The sequence below is a fragment of the Phyllobates terribilis genome, unplaced genomic scaffold, assembly GCF_046119375.1.
Source record: "Phyllobates terribilis strain yellow unplaced genomic scaffold, ASM4611937v1 Scaffold_7__3_contigs__length_470593459, whole genome shotgun sequence".
Lineage (NCBI taxonomy): Eukaryota > Metazoa > Chordata > Amphibia > Anura > Dendrobatidae > Phyllobates > Phyllobates terribilis.
Genome location: NW_027362767.1, coordinates 308,131,349 through 308,149,283, shown reverse-complemented (window position 1 = coordinate 308,149,283; position 17,935 = coordinate 308,131,349). Strand labels below are relative to the sequence as shown.

Sequence of the window (17,935 nt, the reverse complement as noted above, 5' to 3'; positions counted from 1 at the left end):
TGACAAAAGTCCATGTTTCTTGTTCCACTCGAAGAAAGAAACAGGTGAATTCAAAAGTCAACATAAAAATAATAGTGTATTTCTCCTGGCCTACTTAATTTAGATGTCTGGATAAGTAAGATTGAAAGCTGTGTCGTCACATTGCTCCCCAATGTTAATTAGCCAGACTTGATAGGATCCCAATCATCCTTCTCCACTTATTGGGGACAGTCCATCAGCATGTCTTTAAGAACAGACACGAATGTAACAGGTCTCAATTTCATGAGAACAAAATTTTGTATCATCCAGTTTCCTCAGAGCATATTCCATGTCTTCCTTGCAAATAAACTCCAAACGTAATTGACGAGAACCGACTCGTATCTGGGGCCCATACTGTATGTGGATAAATATGGGGCCCATACTGTATGTGGCTATATATGGGGCCCATATTGAATTGAGCAATATATTGGGCTATACTGAATGGAGCAATATATGGGGCCCATAATGAATGGAGCTATATATGGGGCCCATACTGAATGGAACTATATATGGGGTCCATACTTAATGAAGCAATATATGGGGCCCAAACTTAATGAAGCAATATATGGGGCCCGTACTGAATGGAGCAATATATATGGGGCCCGTACTGAATGGAGCAATATATATGGGGCCCGTACTGAATGGAGCATTATATGGGGCCAGTACTGAATGGAACAACATATAGGGCCCTTACTGAATAGAGCAATATATGGGGCCCATTATTCTGTATGCAGCATTATATGAGGCTCATTATTCTGCATGCAGCATTATATGGGCTCCAATATTCTGTATGGAGCATTGTATGGGACCCATTATTCTGTATGCAGCATTATATGGGATCCAATATTCTGTATGGAGTATTATATGGAGTCCATTCTTCTGTATGCAGCAATATATGGGGTCCAATATTCTGTATGGTGCAATATATGGGGTCCATTATTCTGTATGAAGCAATATATGAGGCCAATTATTCTGTCTACAGCATTATATGGGGTCCAATATTTTGTGTGGAACATTATATGGGTCCCATTCTTCTGTATGAAGCAATATATGTGGCCCATTCTTCTGAATGGAGCAATATATGGGGTTTGGGAACACCCCTGGCCACACCCCAATCCACGCCCATTTACCATTTCTTTCTCCCTTGGCAGGAGGAGTTGTTAGAGGGGCGCTGGTAGTGGGGGCATTCAGCAGACGGCCCTCATTCCCATTCCTGGTATGCATGACCCCTTCATCCCCATTCCTGGTATGCATGGCCCCCTCATCCCCAATCCTTGTATGCATGGCCCCCTCATCACCAATCCTCATATGCATGCCCCCCTATCCTGGTATACATGGCCCCCCATTACTGCGCACATGAAAAAAATAAACACTTCTACTCACCTTCCTTTTCCTTCCTCCCCCCTGCTCCAGCGCTGCGTCCGGTCTGCCAGCAGCTGATCTCAGCATCTGAGCAGCGCATGACAGCACTGCCATGTGCCCTTAGACGCCGAGGTGGCTGCGGGGATATTCACTCCTCTCCATGCCAGGACTATGGGTGTGGAGAGGAGTGAATAGTCATTCTCCTTAATAGCACACACTGTCAGCACAACCGCAGCTCCTGCTGAGGCTCAGCGATCCTCTGTGTCCGCTACTAAAGAGAATGAATATTCACTCCTCTCCATGTCCATGGGAGTAGAGAAGAGTGAATATTCATTCTAATTGCGGGCACACAGGATCACGGAGACACAGCATGAAGCCAGTGGCTGCATTTGACAGTGTGTTCTATTAAGGAGAATGAATATTCACTCCTCTCCCCTCCCATGGGCGTGGAGGAGAATGAATATTCATTTTCTTTAGCAGTGGGCGCACGTGGTAGCTGCAGCTGCCGGTTACTACCTGTGCCCGCTGCTCCACAGCCGCAACCCCCCCCCCCCACCCTCCACAGCCGGGAGACCAGCGGAGCCGTGAAGGAGCGTGGGACTGAGCCCTCAAAGCGGGACAGTGCCGCCAAAAAAGGGACAGTTGGAGCTGTGTGTGTACATATATGTAGTACATGTATGCGCTGTATACTAGGACCATGCATGATACCAGTATGTAATATATATAACAGAAAAGTTTAAATGTTAAACTAATACATATATATATATAAATAGATACATATATATATATATATATATATACACTGCTCAAGAAAATAAAGCGAACACTTAAACAACAGAATATTACTCCAAGTAAATCAAACTTATGTGAAATCAAAGTGTCCACTTAGGAAGCAGCACTGATTGACAATCAATTTCACGTGCTGTTGTGCAAATGGAATAGACAATAGAAGGAAATTATTGACAATTATCATGACACCCTCAATAAAGGAGTGGTTCTGCAGGTGGGGACCACATACCACATCTCAGTACCAATGCTTTCTGGCTGATGTTTTGGTCACTTTTGAATGTTGGTTGTGCTTTCACACTCGTGGTAGCATGAGACGGACTCTATAACCCACAGAAGTTGCTCAGGTAGTGCAGCTCATCCAGGATGGCACATCAATGCGAGATGTGGCAAGAATGTTTGCTGTGTCTGTCAGTGTAGTGTCCAGAGGCTGGAGGCGCTCCAGGAGACGTGGAGGGGGCCGTAGGAGGGCAACAACCCAGCAGCAGGACCGCTACCTCTGCCTTTGTGAAAGGAGGAACAGGAGGAGCACTGCCAGAGCCCTTCAAAATGACCTCCAGCAGGCCACAAATGTGTCTGCACAAAGAGTGAGAAACAGACTCCATGAGGATGGTATGAGGGCCCGACGTCCACAGATGGGGGTTGTGCTCACAGCCCAACACCATGCAGGACGCTTGGCATTTGCCACAGAACACCAGGATTGGCAAAGTTGCCACTGGCGCCCTGTGCTCTTCACAGATGAAAGCAGGTTCACACTGAGCACATGTGACAGACATGACAGAGTCTGGAGAAGCCGAGGAGAGTGATCTGCTGCCTGCAACATCCTTCAGCATGACCGGTTTGGCAGTGGGTCAGTAATGGTGCGGGGTGGCATTTCTTTGGAGGGCTGCACAGCCCTCCATGTGCTCGCCAGAGGTAGCCTGACTGCCACTAGCTACCGAGATGGGATCCTCAGACCCCTTGTGAGACCATATGCTGGTGCGGTTGGCCCTGGGTTCCTCCTAATGCAGGACAATGCCAGACCTCATGTGGCTGGAGTGTGTCAGCAGTTCCTGCAAGATGAAGGCATTGAAGCTATGGACTGGCAAGCCCGTTCCCCGGACCTGAATTCGATTGAGCACATCTGGGACATCATGTCTCGCTCCATCCACCAACGTCATGTTGTACCACAGACTGTCCAGGAGTTAGCAGATGCTTTAGTCCAGGTCTGGGAGGAGATCCCACAGGAGACCATCTGCAACCTCATCAGGAACATGCCCAGGCATTGTAGGGAGGTCATACAGGCACGTGGAGGCAACATACAATACTGAGCCTCATTTTGACTTGTTTTAAGGACATTACATCAAAGTTGGATCAGCCTGTAGTGTGTTTTTCCTTTTTAATTTTGGGGGTGACTCCAAATCCAGACCTCCATTGGTTAATAAATTTGATTTCCATTGATGATTTTTGTGTGATTTTGTTGTCAGCACATTCAACTTTGTACAGAACAAAGTATTCAATGAGAATATTTCATTCATTCAGATCTAGGATGTGTTATTTGAGTGTTCCCTTTATTTTTTTGAGCAGTGTATAGACACATATATAACTGCTCCTTCTGGCCTTAATCTTAAGCTTTTAATGGATAGCAGCACCAAAGTGAATGTTTTGCCACAGGTGTGGAAAGCCTACCTACACTTCTGGTATAACGGACCTTTGGTGACATAACAGTCATGTGGCCATGATGTCACCAAAGGTCCTTTAACTGCAGGAGTCAAGCTGGTATGTACCATATGTGCACTGTGTGTATATTTACATGTGTATGTGCAGTGTGTGTGTGAATATACATTGTAGGGATTGTACTCACTCAGGTGCAATGAGAGGCAAGCAGGAGGCATGTTCCTTTAAATGTCCATAGCGGTTTATTGGCTTCATAAACCGTCAAAAGCAAAATGCAAACCAACAGCCTTTAGTTCAGGCAATAACAAAGAAAACAGTCCTTTTAGCTTAGTCTCTGGTTAGCTAGTGGTGTGGTCTCACAGGCTGGTAGGCATCCAGAACACGGCCCAGTCTGGAGACAACCACCCACAGGAGGACTTTTCCCTCCAGACACACAGACCATGTGTTAAACAACAGCCTCCATTAATTAGGCTGTTAACCACACCCAGAGGTGAGGTATGTGGGTAGCAAGACCGCCCATCTCTCAAACTACCCGTAACCTGGTCCCAGGTGCACCAATTAGTCCTCTTAGTGTGTGCGTGCATTACAGAAAATACTCCGGGTTACATCACAGAGACCAGCCATCTCTGTGATACATACCTCCCATCAACTATGCGACCATTAGCCACCTTACAACATGTGTACGTGCGGTGTGTGTGTGTATACACATGTGTATGTGAGATGATATGATTATACTTGAATAAATGTTGATTTTTTTTGTTCAAGAATAAATGTGGATTGTTGTTCATGAAAAAAATAAGACATCCCCAGAAAATAAGCCCTAACCTACTGTATCTCTGGAGGGAAAAATAATTTAAGATCTCGTCTTATTTTCGGAGAAACACCAAGTTATCGTAATGAGATGATTAGAGAGGACGGGTCACATGTAAAAAAATCCAAAATCCTTATGCTCCCAAACCTGCTGCATTTTTACATATGTTATTTTGTTGCTCTTTGCAGAGATATGCCCATTTTTGTTCCTTGACACCAGGGGTGTTTCACAAGAGTTTTCACTTGGGGTGTGTTGTCCTCCCCCACGTTGACATGGCACAATCAGAACTCAGCAGCATCTGAACCAACTTCAAGAGTGTCATGTTGCGCTGTAGTCATTCCTTTCGCAAGTTGTTCAACCAGGTTAAGATGCAGCAGTGATTGGGCCGCTGCAGCGTAAGATCACACTGTTCAACCAGGTTCAGAGTCCGCTGGATGGTGATTGGGCATCATCATAGAGGAGAAGAACTACAGCATGAGATCACACTGTTCAACCCGGTTCAAAAGCTGCCAAGCAGTGATTAGACAATGTCATAGAGGAGAAGAACTACAGCAGTAGATTACACTGTTCAACCAGGCTCCGATGCTGCCGAGCAGTGATTGGGTGGCGTCAAATAAGGGAAGTACTAAGATATGAGATCATGCTGTTCAACCAGGTTCAGATGCTGCCAAGTGGTGATTCGGCAGCGTCATAGAGGGGAAGAGCTACAACGTAGGATCGCATTGCTGAACCAGGGTCAGATGTTGTTAAAGTGATTGGACAGTGTCACAGAAGCAGAGGACTACCCACCTCCAGAGAAAAATCTTGTGAAATGCCTTGTTGGACCACAAGAATTATAGGCACAAAAAAAAGAAAGAAGAGCACAGAGGCAGGTTCAGGAGAGCACAGGGATTTTGGCAAGGTAGCAAACTATTTTTTTTTTTTTTGGGGGGGGGACACATGACAAGTCCTCTTTAAGTATCACCAAAGCTTGAAGAGGTGTAGTTCAGTCCATGATACATAAACGAGGGTTTTATCCCAGTCCCAAAGGAAGAGTTGGTAAACGTTAGGAGATTTTTTTATGCTATCCTCTAATATGTCATATGGCTCTGTGATTTTCTTATTTTTTTACTGTCTTGTAGTCCCAAAGAAATTCCATTTCTGTGAACCTCTAGGATCATTTATAAGTCTGGCTCTCTGTGATTCTCCTATTTAAAAAAATGCTGATTGTTGCTGGGATTTGCAATGCAAGAAGTGGTAGAAGGCCTCACTTTTATCAATGAACAAGGGCAGACAGAACATCCTTTGCATACATTGGCAACTCTATAAAGTGTCAGCATGTTAATGAGATTTTAGACTACCTAATTAAAGTATTTATTAAAAAAGACAACAATTTTAAATAAATGCAGTACAGAAACAATATATGGTCACATTTTTCACATAGACACCTTTAAAATGTACATAATTATATTTTCTCAGACAAAACTTCTTTTCCAGTAAAGAAGGTGAAGCGGTCCATGTCCCTTGTTAATCTGCAGTATTGAAAGAACAACCAGTCAGACATAGAATTCATATATAGTTAATCACCAACAGCTGGTTAATCAATTGATCGATGCAATGATAATCATCTATAAACTGAAATCCCACATTTGATGCATTAATGCTAAAAACTGCAATGCTAGCATTTACTGTCATTATTATTTAATACTTCAGATAATTATAGATGTGGTTTAGCCATTTGTGCTTTTTTTCCTTTTTTACATATTATTCCATAATAAATAGGAAAGAGGTGTTCTGAGCATTAATATTTGCTTAAATATATTTAAACATTTTCTAAAACTTTTTTTTAACTTTTGAACATGAACAATCTTTATTGGCACCCTCTGGCAGATTTTATCAGGTATACTACCATGGCAGACCTGAGGGACTACTGTTAGCTTTAGGTTTAATCAATAAGGACCAAGCAACCAAGCCACTTTTCTCATTACCGACAAAGCCCCAGTTTTCAATCCTGACATGTGTCACTTTATGTGATAATAACTCTGGAGTACTTCTACTTACCCCAGTGATTTAAATTATTTTTTCATAGAATAAGGTTAGCAGGGCAATGAAAGTAGTCTGCACTTACTGGAAAGATGACATCCATGATTGGGTTAATGCTGGCTTATTGTCAACCATACATGTATGGTTGTCCTGAAGAAGGAGTCTGTGTGACTCTGAAACACGTTGACAATAAACCAGCAATAAAGGGGTTATCCAGTCCAAATCGATAAGTCTGCAGTCACTCTGTGTGACTGCACACTTATGAATTCCCCCAGCATATACACTGTGTGCTGCGAGGATTTGCCGGTTTCTGACCCGGGACTTGTATACAAGTATATGGAAGCGAGGCCACGCCCACTGGCCGTGGGTAGATGTTACTCATACATACCCTCCGGTCCCGGGGTCAGAAACCGGTGAATCCCTGCAGTGAACAATGCATGCACTGGGGGATTCATAAGTCTGCAGTCACACACAGTGACTGCAGACTTATCGATTTGGACTGGACAACCCCTTTAACCCAATCGTGGATGTCATCTTTCCAGTAAGCGCAGACTACTTCCATTGCCCTGCTAACCTTATTCTTAGACTAACGTATGGAAGTTGTAGCATCAGGACTTTGTTTTTTTAGAGGTTGTATCACACACAACCCTATAAGGTGAGCGCAATTACCTTTATTTTCCATTGTGTTACTTGGATATGACCCTATTGCGCTTTTGTATTTTATTCAAAATTGTATTTTTCATAACATAATGGATTTATATCATTCTACATCAACTAAGGAATGTGCACTTCAGACCTGTGGAGTCATCACAAAATTCGACCAGACCTCAATCACCGAACAATAAAACTTTCACAGTCCTTATCTATGAACTGCTCCAATATTTACAGCCACAGCTGTTTATCCCCTCTCCTATACTCAAAGTTCTGCTTCGCGTCACTTGTCTCCTCTATTGCATTTTTTCTGTGTCCTATTGTGTATAAATATGTGACTTTTCAGATTTCATGTTACTATGTATGTTATACTATGCCTGATGAAGAGGCCTGAGTAGTCTCGAAAGCTTGCAATTTGTTACTATGTTTTCAGTTAGTCATTAAAAGGTATCAACCACTGGAGGGATTTTGTGTTTTTTAATGAAATTTAGTGAAAATTTTGAAAAATTTAAAAATTTTGATTTTTATACCATTGTAACAGAAAGTCATAACATAAAAATAGGCAATCAATAATATTTCCTACATATATATTTTACATCAACATCATGTTTACAACAATATTTTATTTTGTTGAAAGGGTTAAAAATATAGTAGCAAATTTACATCTTTTCAAAGAAACTTAAAAATCCTATTTTTATACGGACCTACTCAACTTTGAAGTAACTATGAGGAACCTATTTATTTTAAAACACCAAAATTTTATACCTTTATTAAAAAAAAAAAAATTACACCCTCTCAGTGTATGAAAAACTGCAGTCAGAAACTTTGTTGACCCTTCAGGTGTTACACAGTAATTAACTCAAGGTGGAATAATTATTTTTTTTCCACTAAAATTATTATTTTAGCCCCAATTTTTTCACTTTCAAAATGTTTAATAGTAGACGATGAACTCCAAAATCTATTACCCTATTTCTTCCAAATGCAGCAATACCCCATATGTGATCAAAAACTACTGTTTTAGTATGCAGTAGAGTTCAGAAGAGAAAAAGTACCATTTCAATTTGGAAACAAATTTTGGCTGGAATAAATTGCGAACACCAAGTTGCATCTACATGGCTCCTGAGGTGCCAAAACAGTATAAACTCACTCAAGTGACCCCATTTTGGAAACAATGCCCTTGAAAGAATTCAACTAGGGTTTTAGTGACCATTTTGGACCCACAAGTGCTCCACAAAAGTTAAAAGCATTGGGATGCAAAACTTGAAAATTACGTTTCTTCCGCAAAAAAAAATAGTTTTAGTCTAAAATTAAGAACATAAGAGAAGATGGTCCCCATAATCTGTTATAAGATATTGCTACATTTTGGGAAAAATTGTATATGAGGTCAAAAACTGCTGTTTAGGTACATGGCAGGACTCAGAAAAGAAGGAGTGAAAATTTGCCTTGAACAGATTGTGGATGACGTCACATTTACATAAAATGACAAATTAAATTTTTTCCATGAAAATGTTGCTGTAGCCTCAATTTTTTGTTCTCACAAGAGGTAATAGGAGAAAGTGGCACAACAGCTTGTTATGCAAGTTCTCGTGAACACAATGATACACCAATAAGTGCTTAGTATTACTTTTTGGTCTAACAATGTGGCTTGGATAGGAAGGAGTCTTATCTGACTTTGGAGTGTAATTTTTGGCTGGAATAAACACATTAGTAGAGCCCCTAAGGTGGCAGAACTGCAAAAAAAAAACAGAAGTGATTTTGGAAAATAGTTTATGAGTTTATCTATGGTTTTAGTGAGTATTTTAAACTCACATTGGACTGTGGAAATAAAAAAAATACATTTTTGCCAGTAATCTATTATATTAGCACCAAACGTTTAATTTTCACAAGGTGTAATATTTAAAAATGGACCCCAAAATTTGGTAAGCAATTTCCCCTGAATGCAGTGATAGCCCATATGTGGTCAAAAACTACCATTTGTACACTCTGCAGGGCTCTGAAGCAAAGGAGCGCTATATGACTGTTGGAGTGCAGAGTTTGCTGGAATAGATTGTGGATGAAATTTGCAGCACCAATAGTTCCAAGAACAGCAGAGTTAAAAGGAAAAAAGGGGGTTTGGTACCGTGTTAGCCAGTTGAAAAAAAGATTGCTCTCAGTGGGAAAAACAAGCATGCCTGAGGAAGTGATCTAAGTTGTCCCGAAAGCTTGCCTTGTAACATCATTTATTTTATTTTTGTTAGCCATTAAAAGGTATTATAACTACAAGATTATCTTGTTTTTCCCACTGAGAGCAACCTAAGAACAGCAGAAAAACCCCAGAAATTACCCCCATTTTGGAAATTACACCCCTTAATAAATTAATCTATGACGGCAGCAACTATTTTGTTCTCACAAGTGTTTTCCAAAAAAAGCATGGAGTGGATGTTGTAGAGTGAAAATTCCCAATATGTCAATTTAGAGCCTATACATTGTGTCGAGCTTGTGCATCTGGAGAAATGCATCCCATAAATTGTTAAGTGGGTTATTTTCCCTACCATAATGCCATATATGTACACACTGACTGCAATTTTGGCACATTGTGTGACTCAGCAGTTTGGATTTGGGAGAGCAGATTCTGCTGGAATGGTTTTTGGGAGCGATTTTCAAGAGCCTTTTTGCTACCAGTAATGTGGAAACCCCCTTATTTTCCATTGCCAGATGACGGACGTGAGTGGGGACTTATTTTTTGTGGGTTGACTTGAAGCTTGATTTGTGGGTTGATTTGAAGTTATTATTGGTACCATTTTGGATACTTAATTTTATTTACATTTAAAGCTTGGTTCACATTTATCCTGTGCTCTACACTGAGAATGTAACTTGGGGTTTCGGTCTAAATCCCCAAAAAGCGTGATTCAGATGGAACCTTCAATGTAACTTTCACTATATTCAGCACATGGAGTCACTTTATAATATGTCTGACCTCTGTTATGGAGTCCCATGTTTTTGGCATGCACAAAAATGTGGTTGACCACATCTTATGTTAAAAATATGCCCAAAAAAGATGGGAAACTATCCTAAAAAGAGCCATGTAGAATCCAAAGTGACTCGATCTGCTCATTTTGGGGAATATGCATGATGGATTTACATATATTTCACAATGTTGCTGGAGCCACTTCTAACTCTAAGAGGTGGAGGCTTAGGTCCTATATTCTAAAAATTGGTGGCAGATACTAGTGGTCAGACACCACAAATCTAACATTTTTTTCCCTGCCTTATGTGCCACGAAAGGCATTTTTAAATAGAATAACAGTAGCATAGCTGCCAGAAGGTCCAAGCGGGTGGTCGCCCCTGTTCCAATCACATGGTGGGGCCCACCCAGAGAAACTGCTACTCTGGACTGTATTCTTCATCCTGTAGATCACAGGTCACTTTAGAGACAACCAGAAAGTCCAGAGGATGTCAGAGTCCAAGCCAAAGTAGCGTAATGACATACCTGCGTCACTCCGTCTGCACCAAAATGCTTACTTTGCAGGTGCACTCAGCAGGATCCAAGGTTGGATGATTATATATTGTTTATTTTTCCTTTATTGAGCCAGTATTTGTAGGGCTGTGGGGATATCCAGCTATGGAGGGAGGGACTACTGTGGGGCCATCATACTATGTGGGGAGATTTACTGTGGTGACATAATACTGTGCGGGCCATCATACTATGTGGGGGTTTGTGGTGGCATCAGGGGACATTATTATTTTTTAGAGGCACAAAGGGGTCAATATTGAATGTTAAGTGGGTATTTAAGAGGTATTATTACATTATATGGTATTCAGGCTATTGTTATTTTAAGGGGCAAACAGGAGGCATTATTACTTTCAGGGAGGGGGCAAATGTGAGCATTATTATTTTCTAGGGCATTCACAGAGGGCAATAATATTTTCTAGGAGGTAATTTTAGCATCTGGAGGGCACAAAGGGGACATTTTTACTATATGGGGTACTAAAAAGAGTAATGTTACCATGCCATACAGCAGGTGCAATAATATGGACAAATAAGGCAGCAGCAGCTCAACATTAAGGTCAAGTCCGCCATCAGGGCATTACTGCCCTTACTGTTGTATGGGGCCCGGTGAACAGCAGTAAATAGCGGGGGGCTCGGTGCAGGGCCCCCCCTCTTGTGCTTCTGCTGTACGGGCCCCGGGGTATCGCGTGCTGGCTTGCTGCCGCTGGCATACATCTCGGGGAGCTTCAGCCTCAGAGCTGCATGGCCGAACGCCTGTGCAGCTCCAAGGGAGTCCCTCCGCCTAGTCTATGATGCGCTGACAATGGCGCGTATGCGATGATGTAATCGCGTACTCACCGGCATCGAGCGCCAGGATGTCAGTCCGAAAGTGGAGCTGCGCCTGCAGGGGATCATATGAGAGGTAAGTATGAAAAACTTTTTTTTTTTTAAATAGAATTATCTAAATAGTCTTCTTGGGGTGGGGAGAGCACATGATGAACTGGGAGTGGGAAGTGGGGAGAGCAAATGAATTGGGAGTGGGGGGTGGAGATAGCAAATGAATTGGGAGTGGGGATGGGGAGAGAAAATAATGAATTGAGGGTGGGGTCAACAAATGATGATGAATTGGGGATGGGGAGAGTAAATGATGAAGAAGTGGGGATGGGAGAGAGAAAGAGGACATGACAAAATGAATTGGGGTGGAGGGGGGCATGTAAATATAATGAGTCAGAGAGAGTGGGGGACGTTGAGGATGACGGAGTGTGACTGGTAATGAATTAAGGGAAAGAGTACAGGTTCTAATTCATTTATATATTTATTAGGTAGGAAAAGTGGCTATTTACAGTTAGTGGAGACGCAGTGGTGGATTCCAATTTATATTTGGAATGGTGGGTTGCATAATAAATAATTAATGGTGGGTGCACATCTGTATTCAGCTGCGTAGTGTAGAAGATGGGGAATGTGCTCTAGATAACTATGTGTTATTTTATGCAGAGACGAGTCCTGGCTGGAAGAAGAGTTGGTGGTCCGTGCTGGATGAAGGAGAAAAGCAAAGATGAATGACTTCAACTAGAGACATCACTGGTGAGTCAGTGTGTTATCTGTACACTGACACAATATACTATGTACAGAGCTTCTATTGTATAATGTTACTGTTGATCATTGTATTACTTGTACACTATACACTATATACAGAGCTCCTGTGTATAATATCACTGGTGATCCCTGTATTACCTGTACACTGACACTTTATACAGAGCTCCTGTGTATAATGTCACCAGTGATCCCTGTATTACCTGTACACTGATACTATATACAGAGCTCCAGTGTATAATGTCACTGGGGATCACTATATTACCTGTACATTGACACTATACACTGTATACTATGTACAGAGTTCCTGTGTATAATGGCACTTATGGTAATATCAGTATTGTGTTTTTTTATTAATGATCAGTATTGTAGTATTCGGTCACTATGTGGTGGCAATATGTAGTCTGGTCATTGTGTGGAGGTATTTGTTCCTTGTATATGGTATTATTCGGTCACTATGAGGTGGAAATATGTGGTCCAGTCATGGTGTGGCAGTATTTGTTCCTTGTATGAGGAATTATTTGGTCACTATGCGGTGATAATACACACGTGGTCAAAATTGTTGGTACCCCTCATTTAATGAAAGAAAAACCCACAATAGTCACATAAATAACTTGAATCTGACAAAAGTAGTAATACATTTTAAATCTATGAAAATGAACAAATGAAAGCCAGTCATTGCTTTTCAACCCTGCTTCCATAGAATTTTCTATAAAATTAAACTCATGAAATAGGCCTGGACAGAAATGATGGTACCCCTGTATATAGGGCTACAGATACTCACTGTGCTGTTTGGTGACATGGTGTGTACCACACTCAACATGGACCAGAGGAAGAATAGGAAAGAGTTGTCTCAGGAAATTAGAAAGAAAATTATAGACAAACATGTTAAAGGTAAAGGTTATAAGACCATCTCCAAGCAGCTCGATGTTCCTGTGACTACAGTTGCACATATTATTCAGAAATTTAAGATCCATGGGACTGTAGGCAACCTCCCGGAATGAGGCGGCAGGAGGAACATTGATGACAAATCAAAGAGACGGATAATACGAATGGTAACAAAAGAGCCCAGGATAACTGCGAAAGAGATTAAAGGTGAACTTCAAGCTCAAGGAACATCAGTGTCAGATCGCACCATGCGTTGTTGTTTGATCCAAAGTGGACTTCATGGGAGACGACAAAGGAGAACACCATTGTTGAAAAAAAAATCATAAAAAAGCCAGACTGGAATTTGCCAAACTACATGTTGACAAGCCACAAAGATACTGGGAGAATGTCCTATGGACAGATGAGACAAAAATGGAAGTTTTTTGCAAGGCACATCAGCTCTAGGTTCATAAACGGAAAAATGAAGCATATCAAGAAAATAACACTGTCCCTACTGTGAAACATGGAGGAGGCTCTGTTATGTTCTGGAGCAGCTTTGCTGCATCTGGCACAGGGTGTCTTGAATCTGTGCAGGGTACAATGAAATCTCAAGACTATCAAGGGATTCTAGAGAGAAATGTGCTGCCCAGTGTCAGAGAGTTTGGTCTCAGTCACAGGTCATGGGTCTTGCAAAAGGATAATGACCCAAAAGACACAGCTAAAAACACCCAAGAATGGCTAAGAGGAAAACATTAGACTATTCTGAAGTGGCCTTCTATGAGCCCTGACCTAAATTCTATTGAGCATCTTTGGAAAGAGCTGAAACATGCCATCTGGAAAAGGCAACCTTTCAACACGAGACAACTGGAGCAGTTTGCTCATGAGCAGTGGGACAAAATACCTGTCGAGAGGTGCAGAAGTCTCATTGACACTTACAGGTGACTCGCCCCCTGGGCCGTGGGGTACCCGGAACCGGGCCTTCTTGTGTACGGTGCTGATGGGGGTAGTAGTGGCAACCCGATCCCGTGGCTCAGGGTGGTCAGACCAAATGGCGGCAGTCTATTTTTAGAGATATGAAATGTCCGACTACGCCACCCGTGGATTGCGGTCAGGGATGACCGCCGCTGCAAGGTAGACCGCTGAGGCTGGTGTTGGTGTGCAGCAGAGGGATAGGACAACTCCCCATGCGAAGAGTATAGCCTCAGGGCAGTGTAATAGGATGCTGGGGGTGATGGTGCAGGCGCAGCACAAATAACACAGAGTCCCATGATGCAGTCCAGGGTTTTTACTCACAGTTATTATCCATGTCACTTCTGTCAGCAATGACTGCCCAAGCCGTGCTGCGTCCACCAGGTGAGGGGCTCGGGCATCCCCCAGACAATTCAAGAATATGACACAGGACCCCCTTCTGTCCTTTCTCTGGCCTCTCGTGCCCCACCAGTGACCAAACTTCGGTCCAGCTGCCGCGGATCTTTGCGAGCAAACGTTGGCCCCCGTTTCCCGCTATCCTATATGGTGCTTTCCTAGCAGGTTTGGCAGGAGGTCGCACCAATAGATGACCACGACCTCCGGTTTTTGGCTGAGGGATAATTTACCTCCACCAACTTGGGAATCCGGTACCCTTCCACGACCTGACCCTTCACCCGATATCACGCGGGTTTGCAACGGTTACTGTCCGTTCTGCTCTCTCTTAGGGTCCCTTCTGCCCCCTTGTTTCTGGAGCCTTTCTACTCCTCTGTCTCTCCTCTTTCCTTCCTTCTTCTTCTTCTCTTCTCCTCTCTGGCCCTGGCCTCTTCTCTAGGCCTGCCTCGTGGAGCTGAGCTCAGGCTGAGCCTCAGCTCCCTGTCAGCTCTCTCTGGCTGACTACTTCTCTCTCTGAACTGACCACCGACTAAAGATGGCTCCCACCTTTTATCTGCTTCTCTGTCTGAGCCCAGGTGACCAGCACCCAATGAGCTCCTTCCTACGCTCCAGAAACCGTTCCCTCTGCTCCTACATCACTGGGTTCTCTCCCCTCTCCCCACTCCAGCCAGGGACATGGTCAGTAGTGCCTGCAATAAATGGGAGCACCATCGAGCTGTCCCCCGGAAATGGGGTGAGTGTGTGTATGCAGCTAACTGAGCCCTGGTCCACACTCCTTCCTTACCTGGGAGTGGAATATCACACCTCTGGTTGTGGTGCAATACCCCTGTAGCAACCGAACCCTCGGGGCGCTACACAGGAATCATTTGATTGCAATGATTGCCTCAAAAGGTTGTTCAACAAAATATTAAGTTAAGGGTACCATCATTTCTGTCCAGGACTATTTCATGAGTTTAATTTTTTCAAAAATTCTGTGAAAGCAGGGTTGAAAAGCAATGTCTGACATTCATTTGTTAATTTTCAAAGATTTTTAATTTATTATTACTTTTGTCAGATTCAAGTTATTTCTGTGACCATTGTGGGTTTTTCTTTCATTAAACGAGGGATACCAACAATTTTGACCACGTGTGTATGTGGTCCTGCCATGGTGTGGCGGTATTTTTTCCTTGTTTGTGGTATTATTCGGTCTCTATGTGGCGATAATATGTGGTCCTGCCAAGAGTGGGCGGTGGGACTGTAGAAGGTTCGAGGGGTGGAGGCGGAGCTGGGGTTGGAGCCGGGGCAGAGTCTCAAGAGGGCCCAAAAATGTTGCCAGTATGAGGCCCTGAAATTCCTGGTGGCAGCCCTGATTAAGTTATAAACAGGATGAGGAGTTTGTGCAGGTTGGAAATTGATGGGACATTGTTAGAAATGGGAGAAGTCCAATATGTTTTTGTTGTAACTGCTGCAGACGTGTCCTGGCAGGAACAAGTTGTCATGCCGGTCTGAATCAGATGGAAAAGATGGGATGAGACTACTTACATCTATAACATAATTTCTAACTTATTAGTACATCAATAGAGTCAGAAAATAGCATAGCACAACATTTCATATAGTACAACCTTGTGCTTTTTGGTTCATAATCCTCTCAACTGGGTACTGCAGGTGGGTAGCAATCCCTTGACCTGGTTTAGTGTAGGCAGAGATCAGATTCTGAATCTTTCTGAACATCCTTTTATGAACCCCTGGTGCTGCCTGGACATAAAAATCAAGGTAAAAGTTAGAAATATTTAGGTGTTTAAAATCCTACTTATTAGATAAAGAAACACAACTTTGACTTTAAGCAGTTGTGCTCAAATGTTTTGAGACTGAAACAAATTTTAGTTTGCTGCGTCAGCATTTTTTAGATCTTAGATGCTTCTATGGTTTACTGAAGTATTACAAGCATTTCATACTTTTTTTAATTTTTTATTAATAAATGCATAAGCTCAATATTTAGTGTTGACCTTTATTTTTCAACCCATTCTTTCCTACAGCGCATGGTGTTTATCACAATTTCTGAGTTTTTGTTTATCCACCTACTTTTGGAGGTTTGACGACAGGTTCTCAATGGGATTGAGTTCTGGGGAGTTTCCTGGTCATGGGCACAATATTGTATTTTTTTTTCTCACCAAACCACTTAGTTATCTCTTTTGTCTTGTGACATGGTCTCCATCATGCTGGAATTTGCTGGCATTGCTCATCACCAAATTGCTTCTGGATGATTGGCAGAAGTTGCTCTTGGAAGATGGATCATTTTTCCAGATGTTCCAAACAGTCTGAAGGGGGCTTCAACAAAGAGAATAACTTTGCAGGAAGTACAAGGATTGAACTGCAGATGACTGAGGTGGTTATTTTCTCTGCAGAAGACCCCTTTAGATTGAACACTGCCATGAATAAAGAATGGGTTCTACATATCCACAAGAGCAAATTCTCCTAATGATCTAGGATCAATTTGGTAAAGGACAATGCTTTTTCAGCATGATGGACACCATGCATGATAAGTGAATGGATTCCTAAACAAAACATTCACATTTTAAATCTGTGGCCAGGAAGCTCTCCAAATCTCAATCATATTGAGAACCTGTGATCAATCCTTAAAAAACGGCTGGACAAACAAAAACACAGAAATTGCGATAAACTCCAAGCATTGATTAAGCAAGAATGGGTCATCCATCAGGATTTGGCCCAGAAGCTGATATCCAGCTGCCAGGGCGAAGGGCAGAAGTCTTGAATAATAAGACTCAACACTAAACATTGAGTCTTTTCATGAACTTGATGGATTTGTCAAAACTTTAAAAACTTATGAATTGTAATAATTATAATTCAGTAACCATAGAAACATGTGACTAAGATTTAAAAACACTGAAGCAGCAAACTTTGTGAAAATCAAAATTTGTGTTTTGGCTATCACTTCATGAAAACCAAAATTTATCAAAAGTTTTATCTACCATTGTATTGATAAACAGTACAATCTTATAGATAAGGGCATAATAAACATTAAAAAAACATTTGCAATCCCATAGGAAGAGTCCATAAATAAATTTAAAAATGGCCTCCAAAAAAAAGGCAATATCATATAATAACCATATAACAGACAATAAATAAACTTATACAGTATATATACAATGGCAGGTAAGAGTTTGGGCACCCCTGGTCAAAATGACGGTTATTGTGAACAGTTAAGCAAGTTGAAGATGAAATGATCTCTAAAAGGCCTAAAGTTAAAGATGCCACATTTCCTTTGTATTTTAGGCAAAAATATATATATTGTCATTTTTTACATTTTAAAAATTACAAAAAGGAAAATGTGTTGATGC

At 41.9% G+C, this 17,935-nt stretch overlaps 1 protein-coding gene across 2 annotated transcripts in view; it reads right to left on the bottom strand.

Moving 5' to 3' along the window:
• Positions 1-5,715: 5,715 nt before the first annotated feature.
• Positions 5,716-17,935, bottom strand: part of SH2D1A (SH2 domain containing 1A) — a 111,092-nt gene continuing 98,872 nt past the window's right edge. For both annotated transcript variants that reach the window (XM_073637899.1, XM_073637900.1), the window contains exons 4-5: positions 16,199-16,331; positions 5,716-6,144 (exon numbers count right to left, since the gene is read on the bottom strand). In XM_073637899.1, the coding sequence (XP_073494000.1) occupies positions 6,140-6,144; positions 16,199-16,331 (138 nt within the window). In that variant the 3' untranslated portion in view covers positions 5,716-6,139. The remainder of the gene's footprint in view (positions 6,145-16,198; positions 16,332-17,935) is intronic.